This window comes from Venturia canescens, chromosome 4 (genome assembly GCF_019457755.1).
Source record: "Venturia canescens isolate UGA chromosome 4, ASM1945775v1, whole genome shotgun sequence".
Classification (NCBI taxonomy): domain Eukaryota; kingdom Metazoa; phylum Arthropoda; class Insecta; order Hymenoptera; family Ichneumonidae; genus Venturia; species Venturia canescens.
The window spans coordinates 15,624,821-15,639,135 of NC_057424.1; the positions used below are offsets into that span (position 1 = coordinate 15,624,821).

A 14,315-nucleotide genomic window follows, 5' to 3' on the forward strand; every position below is an offset into this window, starting at 1 on the left:
GTGGGCGCAACGGCCCTCTACATCGTTCACAGTCCAAAGTCATTCGCGTACCGTATTTACGGACGGGAGTTAACCACTTGCGAGCTTCCAAATGGTTATGTAAACTTGCTAGTTATAACGACCTCCTATGGAGTTCCGGAGCGAAGGTTGGATCTCGTTTTCACTCTCTTCGGTGCATCAGGTTACCCATAATATTCGGGCTTTTCGTTGCGGGCTGGAGCAGGAGGTTACAGGTGGAGAAAATACATTTAGCCCGTGAAGATTTGGTAGGCACGTAACGAGTATTTGTACGGAAGCAGATAATGCAATTACGTAATTTTGATCGAACTGCAATGAGACACTGAATCGGAATGAAATCTGAGTCGTTGTTCGAGCGAAGTTTCCTGCTCGTTTGTGGGTTGTCAGGGAACGTTTCATAGTTAAAATTCGCTCGAAATATCATCGTTATCAGCGAGGAGGTGAAAACGCGATTTCTCACTTTCCATCCGCGCGTATTTTTCCTTCTAAGTAATCGCGCATTCCCATGTTCAACGAGAGGTAAAAGCTAGGAAAAAAGCTTTCGTCATCAGGCTGATGTACACGTAATGTGTGGGCTCGTGGAAACGCAAATGTCTCCTCTCTCACTCGGAGAAGAGATCTTGGCAGTTTCAGCAAACGTTTGCCTTGCAAAATAGCGGCATGCATTTTTAACGGACGACACGCCACCAGAAGTCGCCCTCAGCATGTTCCAGTATTCCTGCAAAGAGGGCGACGTTTCTACACAGCCGCGCGGTATTAGTCTGCCTAGTTCAAGACTTTGCTCTCTCGGTGGTGCACCCGCGCGTTCCCGTTCCCTTCCTCCCTCCCTCGCATCATGAATTCTCCAGGCGGGTTTTAAAGCGTAGCTTGACTACTTACAACGGCACACCGAATGTGGTGAAAGATCGTTTCTCTTCCGTTGCCCGGAATATCGTTTTCCACGTGCCAGGGATGATTGCTCTGAATCTTTTATACAGCCTCGAACGTCTCTTGTCGAGAGCAGCCAAACAGATAACTCCGACGAGAGCCCGCTTTTCATCCACTCTATGCAAGAAAAAAAATAACACGAATAACCTCAATTCATGGTTTTTTCTCGATTTGGAGGCATCGCTTCAAGCATCGACGAGGCAAAAAGCCCTCGAGTTTTGTAATTATTATTCGTAGGGACTAAAACTTAAATCGGATAAACGACGATCATCCCACGAGACTCCTTCAATGGAATCCATTCATTTTCACAAAAATACGATAAAATTTTACCATTTTTGTCTCCCCGCAGCGCGCAGATCTCGCAGTTGCATCAATGACGATAAACTACGCAAGGGAAAGTGTAATTGACTTCACGAAGCCGTTCATGAATCTCGGTATCGGGATACTGTTCAAGGTGAGTCCGAAGTGAGAATCGCTCCTTCTTTTTTTTCCAAGAATGATTATTCGATACTTGCGATCTTTGGACTTGAAACAGTCGATTTTCATAGATTGAAAAAAAAAAAGATAATTGCCTCGTAAGTTACCGACGGAGATATTTGACGACTGGTTCGTGTCCGACGATCGAATTCGCACGCGAGTGTCGTAAATCAAGATTCGAAATGATCGACGATACATTGAACTTGGACTCTGGATTTTTACCTTCAGAAAAACTGAGAGCTGAGGCAAAAATGTCGCATTTGTATTTTATAAATGTTGTCGCAAGGGTTCGGCGACCGGGTCATTTTTAATTAAAGTTGTAGCCTAACGTAATTTAGGTACCATCCAGCCAACCAACGCGTCTGTTCTCCTTCATGAATCCTCTCGCCGTCGAGATATGGCTCTACGTATTGGCTGCCTATATGCTAGTCAGTTTCACTTTATTCGTGATGGCTCGATTCAGCCCGTACGAGTGGAACAACCCTCATCCTTGTTTGGCCGAGAGCGAGGTCGTCGAGAATCAATTTAGCGTGAGCAACAGCTTTTGGTTCATCACCGGCACATTTCTCAGACAAGGAAGCGGTCTCAATCCGAAGGTACATCATATCTTCGCACGGAGAAGCGACAGGATAGAGAGAGCCATTGTTTTTGCTGCATGAAATTATTGCCATTTTCGTTATATTTAAGGTTTTTTTTTCTACGATTATTGCGCGTTACTTCTCACGTCATTTATTTCGCAAGCACAAGTCACCGATGATTTACAAACTGACACGATCTCACATCGGGAAACGTTATCGGTTAGAAGCCATTCAACTTTTTGTTCCATTGAGACTCTTCGCTATGAATGTTTCCAGCACGTTTTATAGTCGTTCTTCAACTGCCTGCCAATATCCGCCTACTTAATTCCTTCATATTTTCCTACAATTGAAACGTCGTGACGATAACAGAGAACGAACGAGCGACGGAGAGCGAGACGGCGAAAAATTTGGTTTCGTTGAAACGATGGGTCAGTGAACTGGCCCGCGAACTGAATAAATGAGCGATGAAATTTGGCAAGAGGGAGTTTTAGCATCGAAGGCGAAAAGAAAATAATGTGGCTGCTTCAGGTCTCAGGCCGTGTGCCCTCTCGACTCTTCTCGTTCATGAATCCCCTCGCTGTGGAAATTTGGCTGTCGATGCTGGGCGCTTACGTGATGGTCTCGCTGACGATTTGGATAGTGGCGCGGTTCTCACCGTACGAATGGGTTGAACCATCACCGTGCCCCAGCTGCAAATGTCCTTTGCAGGTAGGCTCCCGTCAGGCCGGTGTGTCAACGGAAATATGAATGAACAAATTCGTTTTAACATTTATCGAATATCGAAAAAATCTTCAACTTTTTCATGAGTTCATAGAACGGACGGTACAACGATCCATACAAAAAATGATGCGTCGATCGGCAAACCGTGCTCTTTGACAGCTCGAGAAACTCACGAGCATTGAAACGTCGCTGTCGAAGTAAATTTCGGGAAAATATTGAGACGATGCCTTGGGGACGGTGCAGAAAAATGTTTCGCACGTGAACAAGTGCGCGAAGCTCACCATATTCGTGCGCGTCTTTCATCTCAAACGTTCAAAGACACTCGCGACGAAACGGCTACACCCCATCGTCGTTTCTTCTCACTCATTTCTCGTTTTATCAATTTCGATAACTGCTACAAGCCGGATAAACAGTTTTCCTCGTCCATTGAGCCGTGAGTAGAAAAACCGCGAGGGCAGACATGGCACACTAACAAAGTCGTTCTCGGCGAACGTTTCGCGCGCACACACACACACACACACGTCGACTCGCCTATTTTCCATAAATTTCCATAAAGTGTGACGAATGGGACAGGCAGCCGCGTGTATTCAGGATATACAAAATGTATACTCTTTCTCTCGTGTCGTTCTGGCTTGCCGGAAAGAGCTTCAAGCGATCCACGATTCTCTCGGGGCTTTTCCTTTTTTTCTGCCCTCTTTCCTGCTTTTCGCCCCTCTCTTTCGTGCGTCCACCAGATTCACTCTCCCGACTGAGATTTTGCTTCGTGTCTCGAGATATTTCCATGAAGAATGGCGTTGTAACGAGACGTTTGGAAGTTCTTCGTCGCGATAAAAATACAAATAATCGGTAGCCGATCGACCCCTCATTCTCAGTATCGATCTCCGATCTAAAAATCGATCAGAGCGCCGTTCATTACCGCCGCCCAAGAATTAACTCGCATTCGCGCAACCGCTTTTTTCAACGACGCGCGTTTCCGAAAGAACAGCCCGTGTAATTGTAATTATGATTATGCACCACTTGGCGGGGGCTATCAGGGCGGTCACGTCAGCGCCTTGGAACCGGACAGCGACGACATCCCATTGCCGATTACGGTCAACGAGTTCACCCTGGCCAACAGCTTTTGGTTTACGGTCGGCACGCTAATGCAACAGGGAAGCGACCTCAATCCGAAGGTAAAACTCATGTAACAGAGTTGGCAAAGCAAAACCGTCGAGCTTACCAAAACCATGTGTACTCAGCGAAATAGTACTGACGAACGGCTCTCGCGATGTATGTATTTCGAGATAACGCACACGTGGCATGCAGGTGTCGAAAAATACTGTATTTTCCCTTAAACTTTATTAAATTCCCGAAAACTTTGAATTTTTTTATTTATTTACTTAATTTTTTGGGCCGAATAACCTTGGAGCGCGATGCAACGAAAGAGATTCCGTTGCTGCCTTTGCAAACGCAACGGATCGTTCACAGTTCAGAGCCGCTGCTTAAATTTTAATCCAGCACAAAAGTAGAGCGATCGCAGGCACCCCCTTTTCGTTTAATCGAAAAACAAATCGTAGGAGATTCAACGAATGGGGAAAAGTGTGGAACGGCGACGTTGAAACCGTCGCTAACATTGGACGCTTGATATAAAGTATAAATATCACCCAACCATAACAACAATTGCGAGGGTACAAATAAGCGGTGGGGGAAGAGTAGAAAAGAGAAAAAATCCCTTGTTCGTGCCCGGTGATACGACGACGGTTGCAATTTTCCACAAGCTCTTCCTTGGGATATAACCAAAGGTAGAAACTCCTCGCGGTATAAGCAGCTAGGAAAACTACCTCGACGTACCCTCGTTTTCACATTACTGGAACGAATTTGCCCAACATGCCAGCGTTAGGCTTCAGACCTTCCCGATGTGACGTACAAAATATTTCTTGGACGCGATCGTACAACTGGACCTACGTATGCGCACGTTCCGTTTGTGTGTTTAAAACTCTTTCTAGAGAGAGGACGTGAGTACTGTGTATGGGCCATTTTAGGGTAAATCGACTTGGCAGCATCCTCTCTACCGTCTCAGATTTTTCGATCCTCTCTTTCACTGTAAAACGATACGAAAAACTCCTTAGATCTCGGACTTCTCGGTATTCTCAATTCTTTTTAGTGGATATGAAACGTCCATGGGGGAAAAACGCCGACGCGGTCTTAAATAATATAATTTTATCGATGTTTCTCACATCAAAAAAGTTTTTTCGTTGGAGGTGAACCCCCGTGCATTTTGAGATTTCGAAAAATTCGACATTTATTTAAATTTGTTTTTTTTAGGGTTGACCTTAAAAAACTTGAACTTAATTATTAGTTGAACTTAATTATTAGATAGAAAGGTGATATTTTTTTATTTGATTGTCAAAGTGCAGAGGAAAACGCCTGCAAAATTTCGGGTGCATCATCGACTAGTCATAACAATAAGTGATCGATAAAATTTATAAATTTAATACACAGCTTACGGAGACCGCGCTCCAACAGAGATTTGAGCCATGAATAAATAATTTTCCCGATTACATATGTTTTTAATAACATTCTCAAAGGTTAATAAAATGATAAGGATCATTTTTGAATAAAAAAAAGAGATTTGCCGAACAATGAAAATAAAAATCTTCCATTTAGTCGAGTAATTACGTCGTGTGTCGACGTCTTCTGCTACCACCGCTCTGGCTGCGTAAGGTCGCAACGCTGCATAACCTCGAATAACACGGAACGAATTTGAATATGTAAACTATCAAACTGTTTTCATTGAATAGTGGAATCGAGGGTTCTTATCCGAGAAACAGAATGCTAGGAAAAATAAATTTGTTTGAAGAAAGTGTTTCTGGTCAAGCCGAACATTGCGTCGATCCATGTTCAAACATAACCTCCCCTCACAAAGCGATGGTAAATGACAAGTAAACGAGACAGTGTTGCCATATGTATCAGGAGTATGGCTGATTGGATGACGTGAGTCAAATTAGAATGACATTAAAATAATTCATAATAAACTATGTTCCATAAATCATGACGACACACACTTGAAAAATCATGGACTTTCCTAATCCTAATAAAATAATATATAAATCCACGATCGAGAGCTCATTTAAAGTTTTCAAAATAATAAGGTGTCTCTTGACTAGCGATAGGTCAACCTTAATTATGAACATGAGAAATGTTTTTTTGTTATTTCATCGTGCATTTTACTATGGCCCAAAGGGCTGCGATTTTTTTTTACAAGCACAACCTGCAGCTTGGTCATAACCGATGGCTTTTTACTTCGCTCTTTTTCCATGAAATTCTTTCAATGGATTTTGCGGTGATGACTAGAATTTTGATAAAGCCTTTCAACCGGCTTGATACGTTTCACGTGATCCGCCGTCACACCGCGGCCCTTTGAAGGTCGACATTCGCGGTTTTTTGCATTTTAGTCTTGTCGACCTGCCGAGTGTTTCATAGAGCGTTAACAATCTGGTGGAGGAAATCGGACTCTAGCAAAATTGGCACGTTACGATACGTGAGCAATATTTTTAACACGATTCCTGAAAAAAAAATTCAGTGCAAAAAGCATCGTAGTTAACTCAAAAAGATCGTTGTACAAAAAAGTTCCGACGTGGAAAATGCCCAAATGAAAGAGATTTCGTCCGTTTTTTACAATTCCTGTTCCCCGAAAAACATGGAAAAAATACGTCGATACTTCGAAAAAGTTCCTCGTCCTTCACGAGAACTTTATCCAAAAGCGTTCTCCCATAAATGGATGGTTCTTCCCTGCGGTCGTTAGACGACAATTTTTTTTTCTTTTCATGAGTAAAATCCTGAGTAACGATGTAACACTTCCTGATCTACTGAAAAGATAAATAATATTTTAATAAAATTGAAAAAAATGTTAACAAAAACATTGAAAAAAAAAATTTTGACATTATTCTCCACACGCGTAAAAAACGCAAAAAAATCAATCTATTAAATGTATTAAATATTTGTAATTGAATTTTATACTGACAGGAAGAAAAATGTGTCAAAAAATCAAGTCAATGAAATTATATAGTGCAGTTACCTTCAGCTACAGCTATTTACATGTAAAACATTTAACACCCGATTATTAAGGCTGATAAAACCATTTTGTCAGTGTATCGAACCCCCACCGCGATCCTCGTGCACATAGGACTCTCGCGCAAACCCGATTAAACGTGACTGATTCGAATCGAAAGCATTCGGTGGTCTGCTTCTATTTGAAGGCGATAGTTACTGGCACGTACGTTCTAGCGATGCAGTTGCGCTGATACGACCGTGCGAACGCGATCACGCGTGCATTAAATATTTTGCAAAAAGCATTCCAATCGGACTTCATCCATTTTGAGAGCACATTTTTTTGCACAATTACTAAGAAAACCGAATAAGAACAAACTTAAATCCAAAAGTAGCGATCGGTGCTAATTTCCCCATGAAAAATACGACAGAAAAAAATGCTGATTACTTTCGATCAGCCAAAACTATTTTGAAAAATGAATAGAAGAACAACGACCACATGCTGTCAAATAAAAAATGCTCCCCGAGGTCTTAATTGCATTCAAATGAATCTTCAATTAAAAGTACTTTGACAAAACGTATTTCCAAATATTTCAAATGCACTCAAGTTTGAAAAAATTTTTAAAATATATTTTTCATACATCGTCGACCTTCCTCTCATTTCATCTCTAATCATTTATGATTGAAATAATTCGAATTATTAACAATCGTTTGTTATTATTATATAATTTCATATTAATATTGCTGCTTTTGAGGCACAATTATTTCAATTTTCCGACTGTAATGCATCGATTTGAAATCTAATGGAAAATATCTCAAAGTGTATAATATTTTGTTTTTTTTTTATTTTATTTTATTTTATTTTATTTTATTTTATTTTATTTTATTTTATTTTGTATTATCCCAGTTTCATGGCAGTGTAATTTTCAATAGCTCGAGTGTACTTAATTGAACAGCGAGGCAGGAAGCGATTGAAAACTGAAGCACCCATACAATTATGTCGAACAAGAGCAGTGGTATAAAGGGGGCATCGTCGTTGCACCACGATTTAAAGTATCGAAGCGTGCGCGTGTTCAGTAATTCAATGGACCCACGGGTCCGGGCCAATAGCCCGAAACCGTATAAATTTGTATGGGGAATAATATTATTCGCGAATGAGAGCGTAACACGTTCTCGAATCAAATTCCTGGAAATTTTCCCTACATCGGCGTATTTTTTTCCTTTCATTCAAACTATTCATCTGTACATGAAATTACAGGTCTTGGATGATTTATGTTCGTGCTCATAGCCGCGTGTTCGAATTCCCTGAAGTGTACATATTCGTGAAATATCCTTCCGCCATTGTTTAGTTGCCTTTTTTTCAAACAACATTTGAATGATGATCAAAATGTTAAAGTTTACCACACTAATTCCGAGGTCGGTTGTGGTCTACAAACTTTCAGAATTCACGAAATTTTTCATCGTCGTTATTGACGACGAACATTTCGAAGGTAAATCGCAAGGGCACCAATGCTAGTGGACTTTTCACTGCATCTTTTTAACTCCCTGGATACAACGAAAATTTGTTGTTTTACCACATTTCGGAAGGGACTAAAAAATGTATTTTTTATGATGAGACGCCTCTAAAAGAAATCAATTCAATAGAAACGTCAACAAAACATGCTTCTTTTCATAGTCCCGGGATCCATAAAAAAGGCAAAGTTTTTTATAACAACGAGCTCATCCTCGTCAATTTCAGTCTTTCCTCCTGTCCTTGTTATTATTCCTTTTGCAGACATGCGTGTCGAGGGGCTCGCGGCCAAAGTGAGAAAACAACAGTACGTTTTTTCGCGCTAACTCCTTTTTTAAACGTGAGGAAATGAAGAATCCCCCATTTATATACACACACTCATTGCTGCTATATAGATACATAAATGATTTTTCTGGCGTTGACGCATTCTGAGCAAAGAATTTATTCTCACTCGAATATCTCTGTGCCATTTTTGTTTGTTTGTTTTTTTCTTTTTCCTCGCAATCACCCGAGAGATAAAAAGTTTTTTTCTGTACGTTTCGCTCCTCAACTCTTTCGCAACATTCATTCTCCTCGATCTTCTCTTTGTATTTTTCGCGCTTCTTTTCCTTGCGGTCTTCATTCTTTATACTCGTTTTTTTTCACCTTCAGCTGCGAATCCCTCAGTTCGACCTCTTTTTATTTTTTTTCGATAACCGAGAAATTCTGCACTCCGCCTAACACAATATACGTATAGATGTTGAGATGTACTTACGTGCAGTGCACTGTAAATTCGCGATGCGAGATAAGCCTCGAGAGTGGAGAAAAAAGCCCACATCTGGGCCCCCCAGATCCTCTTTCGTGGAACAATAACAAAACGACGTTAAAAAAAATATTTTAGTGCCCAATGATATTTAAGAAAATATGCGGGAGCAGCGGTGTAATTCGCACCACTTTTTTTTACTCGCACTAAAACTGTCAGTTTCGCCATTCGTTTTCCTCATTTTAAGGGTGTACAGAGATGAGAGAAAATTGACTATCCTCTGAATCTCTTGTCCATGAATGAATGAATTTTGTAATTTTGTGATATTTATCATTTTGATAACTACTCAACGATAATTAATCCCATTATCGCAATATTCTGGAATAAATGCTAAAACTAAACCTGGTGAACGTGAATGATAAATTCCATGTAATGCAATTCATGATTACGTTCCAACGTAACGGTGTTTATTGGAGTTTTTATTATTAACCGGTTGATTGGTAATGTATCATATGTGTATTGAAATAACGTTTTTAATTTTCATAACCGATTTTAATAAAAATCGGTATACAACGGTTTTTTAGGTCACTGCATTCCAGTTTTCGAATTTCATTTTTAATAATAATAATAATAATAATAAGGGAGGTAATAATAATAAATAAATAAATAAAAATTCCTGTCTCGCGGCCCTTGAGAGGGCCGCAAATCGAGGGTTGGGGGTGAACCTTTGAGATTTTTCACTTGCAAGTTTTTGTGCCATACTGCATGAAAATTTAACCCTCAACCCTCACTTTGCACCTCTTTGGGGATCGTGAGTTCTGTTTGATTTCGATAAAAGAATTCTCTCAAGGGTACCTAAGTAAAAATGAAGTTTGGCAGTGGAATCCACAACCTCGAAAACCCTCAGAAACAAATTTTCGTGTATTTCGGTAAATTACTGGCTCGTGCCAGTTTTGCCACGAAAACTGAAAGAAGCTTACCAGTCAACCGTTTAATAATCGAAATGTCATTGAGTATCAAACTATCGGTAGGTACATCGAGATTGATGCAGTTTAAATAGAGATTCATCACACAGCCGAAATTTCCATTATTTTCGACACTTTGGAGGTAAATTGAGAAGAATTTTCTTAGTTATATGCTCAGTCAACAATAAACTTGTGGTGCTGAGCCGACTCTGTTGGCATGCGTTTACCCGTATCACTGGGGGGGGGGGGGGGGGGGGCGGGGGGTGAAGTTGCAGAATTTTGGATCATCGATTGAGCACTCTTTGGCTTTTGGAGAAATGTCAAGTAGCACAAGTTTTTTAAAACTCGATTCATCGGGACGAAAGTAGAGAAACTGGACCGGAGAAGTATGAAAGAAAATCGAAAATGAAAAAAAGAAACGTGAAAACCTCCGATTTTCACCCTCTTTGTTCATCTCTTGCCCGTTCGTACTCCTTAATTTCATGACTTTTTCACGTGCCCGGACGAGAACGTGTCTGTATCATTTTCCTCGATTTTCCCATAACTCCGCATGCCGCATGTGGTAAAATTGCACGCTCGTTGTAACGTAGAAAAATATTCATTTCCACGTGAGAAAACAAACAAGAAAAAAAGGCGTGCAATGCTCGATCTATGCGCGTTTGCCACCCGGTATACGCACATACATGCATATGCGAAATTACCTTAAGAAAAAATGAGAAGTCAAAAAATGAAGAGAATACGAAATCCTGATGCGCACGAACCAGCCGCCGCGCTCTCATATTGCATTCTCTGAGTTCGACGGAGGGAGCAACTAAGCCCGAGCATGTTCACAGCCCCATCCATGAATCGTTTGTGTATGGCACTATGAATGGTATACGGCGGGCTGGATTACAGATTCTCAAACGAAAAAAAAAAAAAAAGAAAAAAAAAAAGACAGGAAAAAAGAGCCTCGAGGCATTTTCCTTGCTCGCACCAGGCTCGAACATCGAATTTCACGTAGGGATACCGGAATTCGAAAAATGCCTTGAGCTTTTTTATACCCTTTCGCGTAGTCGGGAACCACGCCATGGAACGCTCAATCAGAATCATTCTTTACAATTATTTTCATTCTTCGTTCACCTTCGTTCAATCAACGATTTCCTTTATTCTGTGTGATAACAAATGTGGAGCAATTATTTTCCCGGTATGTGGAACGAAATTGATATTGCAATTTATTAAATTTTATTCGGAATTCAATATTTCATTTTATTCTCAAAAAAAAAAAAGCAACCTCCCAGTATTATTTTTCATTTTTAACGAACGTTTCAGGATTTCGTATCGTTCTCAAGGTTTTTTGTATCTGCAAACTTCGTCAGTGCTCTGTTATTTCACGTGGAACGTAATAATAATGGATTTAATAATTAATTTAAAATACGGAACAATCGAAATGCGACGAATATTGAATCCGAAAAATTTCATTGAAATTCGACAGGCCACCAGCACAAGAATAGTCGGTGGTATCTGGTGGTTTTTCACCCTTATCATCATTTCTTCGTACACCGCTAATCTCGCAGCTTTCCTCACCGTCGAGAGAATGATAACCCCGATAGAGAATGCGGCGGATCTTGCGGAGCAAACGGAGATAGCATACGGCACACTCGAGGGCGGTAGCACCATGACTTTCTTCCGGGTAAGTGGATCGACACATTAACCAAATTTCTTTCACGAATCTCATCAAGATTGATCCATCGCGTTCTACATTCTCGAGTGTCCGTTCTATTGTTGCAGAGGCGAAAAAATGTGAAAAAGGGAGAAGCTTTACGAAGCGCGATTTCGAAGTCACGAACCACTTCGAATTCGCCTTAAAAAATATTTTTTAAGTTTCAAAGCACTCGCAGTGGAAAAACGTTTTAATTACCGAAATATTTCCGTAAGATTTTATCCCAGTCCGAGTCTTTTTGGAACTGATGCATCGAGTGAAAATTCGAGGACATTTTAATCGCCAATTTTCAGTTCATTTTATGAAGATTGTGAGGACATTGCACGATATTTATGAAATAAATTCCCAGCAGGATTTTCTTTTAAAATTCCCGAAATTTAGTAGGTTAGGAATCCGTGTACGGTCCTGACTTTATTATGTGTAACATGTGACGCACTAAAGCCAGCACATTCCCAAAGTAATTCCACTTATATTTCGCGGGTTCTCGGGTGTGTGTCTCGATAAGCCCAGCGAGATCTTCCGTCCGCGTGTTAAAGAGAAGAGTGCGAAACGAAATTTTCCGACGTTCCCGGTTGGTGCACAAGCTCGGGCGGGCTCCTATCCGCACACACTTTTTCGACTTAAAACGATAAACACAAACTTTGCTGGGCTAATTATACATGAACCAAGCGGAAAATTTGCATTTCACTGGATGAAACGTTGTGTGGCTTCGAGGAGGGAGTGAAAGAATGAAAAAAAAAGAAAAAAAAAAAGAAAAAAAATGATAAAAAGCTCGTAATAAAATTTGCATTTCGTAAAGTTTTCACGAGTCGACGAAACCGCTAGACTTTGTGTATCGTCGTATCGCGAATAGCTTTTAAGAGACCTGCCACGTTGCATTATAAAACTATTACGGTGAGAATTTTACTGTGTGCACAGAAAGAAAAAGGAACGTTTTCAGTTTATTGGTCTGAAAAGTCTCAAGATATTCCGACTGATGGGGATAAAAAGAAAAAAATAAGCTCGCATGAATCCGAGATTAAATTAAGTTCAATGAACTCATTCGAGTTGCTCGAAGCACGACCCATCAATGCAAATGTATCTTCAAAAGCTCGTTTTAATTCCAAAGTGTAAAAAAGCAAATGCTGTTGTAAAATGTGACTGAAATTTTGCAGGATTCGAAGATAGGGATCTATCAAAAAATGTGGAGATTCATGGAGGCAAAAAGATCGACGGTATTCGTGTCGACGTACGAGGAAGGTGTGAAGCGGGTGCTCGAGGGTGACTACGCATTTCTGATGGAGTCGACGATGTTGGATTACGCGGTTCAACGCGATTGTAATCTTACGCAAATCGGTGGTTTATTGGATAGCAAAGGATATGGAATAGCAACGCCAAAAGGTGAGGCGAAAAGTCAGGCAGCGCGAACGTTCCCGAACCGCCAAAACGCGGAAAGTTCCAATTCGCATTTTCCAGCGAGAAAAGCTGCTCGTTATCCGGAACTCGTGTCTTTGTTTGTCCGGCGAGGAAACTTATCGTTTTTTATTCTTTGCACACCGCTCGAGAATCCTCATTTCCAGTTGCCACTGGAGCTCGAAATGGCGAATTACAGAGGAGCGAGTTTCGCCGAAGTATTTTTGACGAAACAAAAAGCTGCGTTGCACACCGCTCGAGACGCGCATACGTGATCGCGCTTTTTACTTCGTTTTTTCCTTTCAGGATCCCCGTGGCGCGACAAAATATCACTGGCCATCCTAGAACTCCAGGAAAAAGGCGTCATCCAAATATTGTACGACAAGTGGTGGAAGAACACCGGGGACGTGTGTAACAGGGACGAGAAGAGCAAGGAGAGCAAAGCGAATGCTCTTGGAGTCGAGAACATAGGTGAGTTTGGACACTAAAAATCAAAGAAAAAATCTTACCCTGGCCCACATATATTTCCCTGTTCTCTCCTCTTCTCCCCTTAAAACTCGGACGTTCCAGTAATACGAACTGCTGGAAACGCGACGACCGCGTTCCATCACAACTCCCCCGGCGATACCTCGAAATTCATTTTTTTCGTTCAAATTATATATTTTCCCATTCCCCGCAAGTTTTCACATGCTGACGTATAACTGCGCGTTGAAATTCCATCGGATCTGGAGAAATCCGAAATATTCTTCCAGACCCGTGCCCGCAGGACGTTCACGTTCGTCATTTATTTTATCCCATTCGAGCATACGTCAGGTCATCGGAGATCGGGGTCGAAAATTATGCAATTAACCCGTGACCTGGAGGGAGGACATTCCGTGCCGTCGTACAAATTGCCCGAAGAGAGCGGGAAGCCAGAAATCCTGAGTGCATCATGAATTTCTCATTTCCTCGACTGGATTTTGTGATTTCAAAAGACCCGGATAATCCTCGATTTAATTCCAACGTAACTTCGAGAAAAGATATCAAACATCAGGGCTTGTCAGTACGATTTTTATGGCGGATCCTTAGGAAAACAATTTTTTTTTTACTGCAACTGAAATTTTTGGAATGCTCAAAACTTCTGGACACAAAACCTACAAAAATCTGAATCCTGGAAGAAAAGCGAGCTTTTCAAAGTGACGGGCTGTTACGAAATAATTTTACATTAAATTTAAAAAATTCGATAAGCCAAGCACATGAGACGAGTAAAAGGGTTGAC

General features: G+C 41.0%; 1 protein-coding gene across 9 annotated transcripts in view; it reads left to right on the forward strand.

Moving 5' to 3' along the window:
- LOC122408915 (glutamate receptor ionotropic, kainate 2) overlaps positions 1 to 14,315 on the forward strand; it is a 128,423-nt gene that overhangs the window by 97,763 nt on the left and 16,345 nt on the right. For all 9 annotated transcript variants that reach the window (XM_043416020.1, XM_043416025.1, XM_043416022.1 and 6 more), the window contains 5 exons: positions 1,295 to 1,399; positions 1,761 to 2,018; positions 11,438 to 11,635; positions 12,820 to 13,045; positions 13,364 to 13,528. In XM_043416020.1, the coding sequence (XP_043271955.1) occupies positions 1,295 to 1,399; positions 1,761 to 2,018; positions 11,438 to 11,635; positions 12,820 to 13,045; positions 13,364 to 13,528 (952 nt within the window). The remainder of the gene's footprint in view (positions 1 to 1,294; positions 1,400 to 1,760; positions 2,019 to 11,437; positions 11,636 to 12,819; positions 13,046 to 13,363; positions 13,529 to 14,315) is intronic.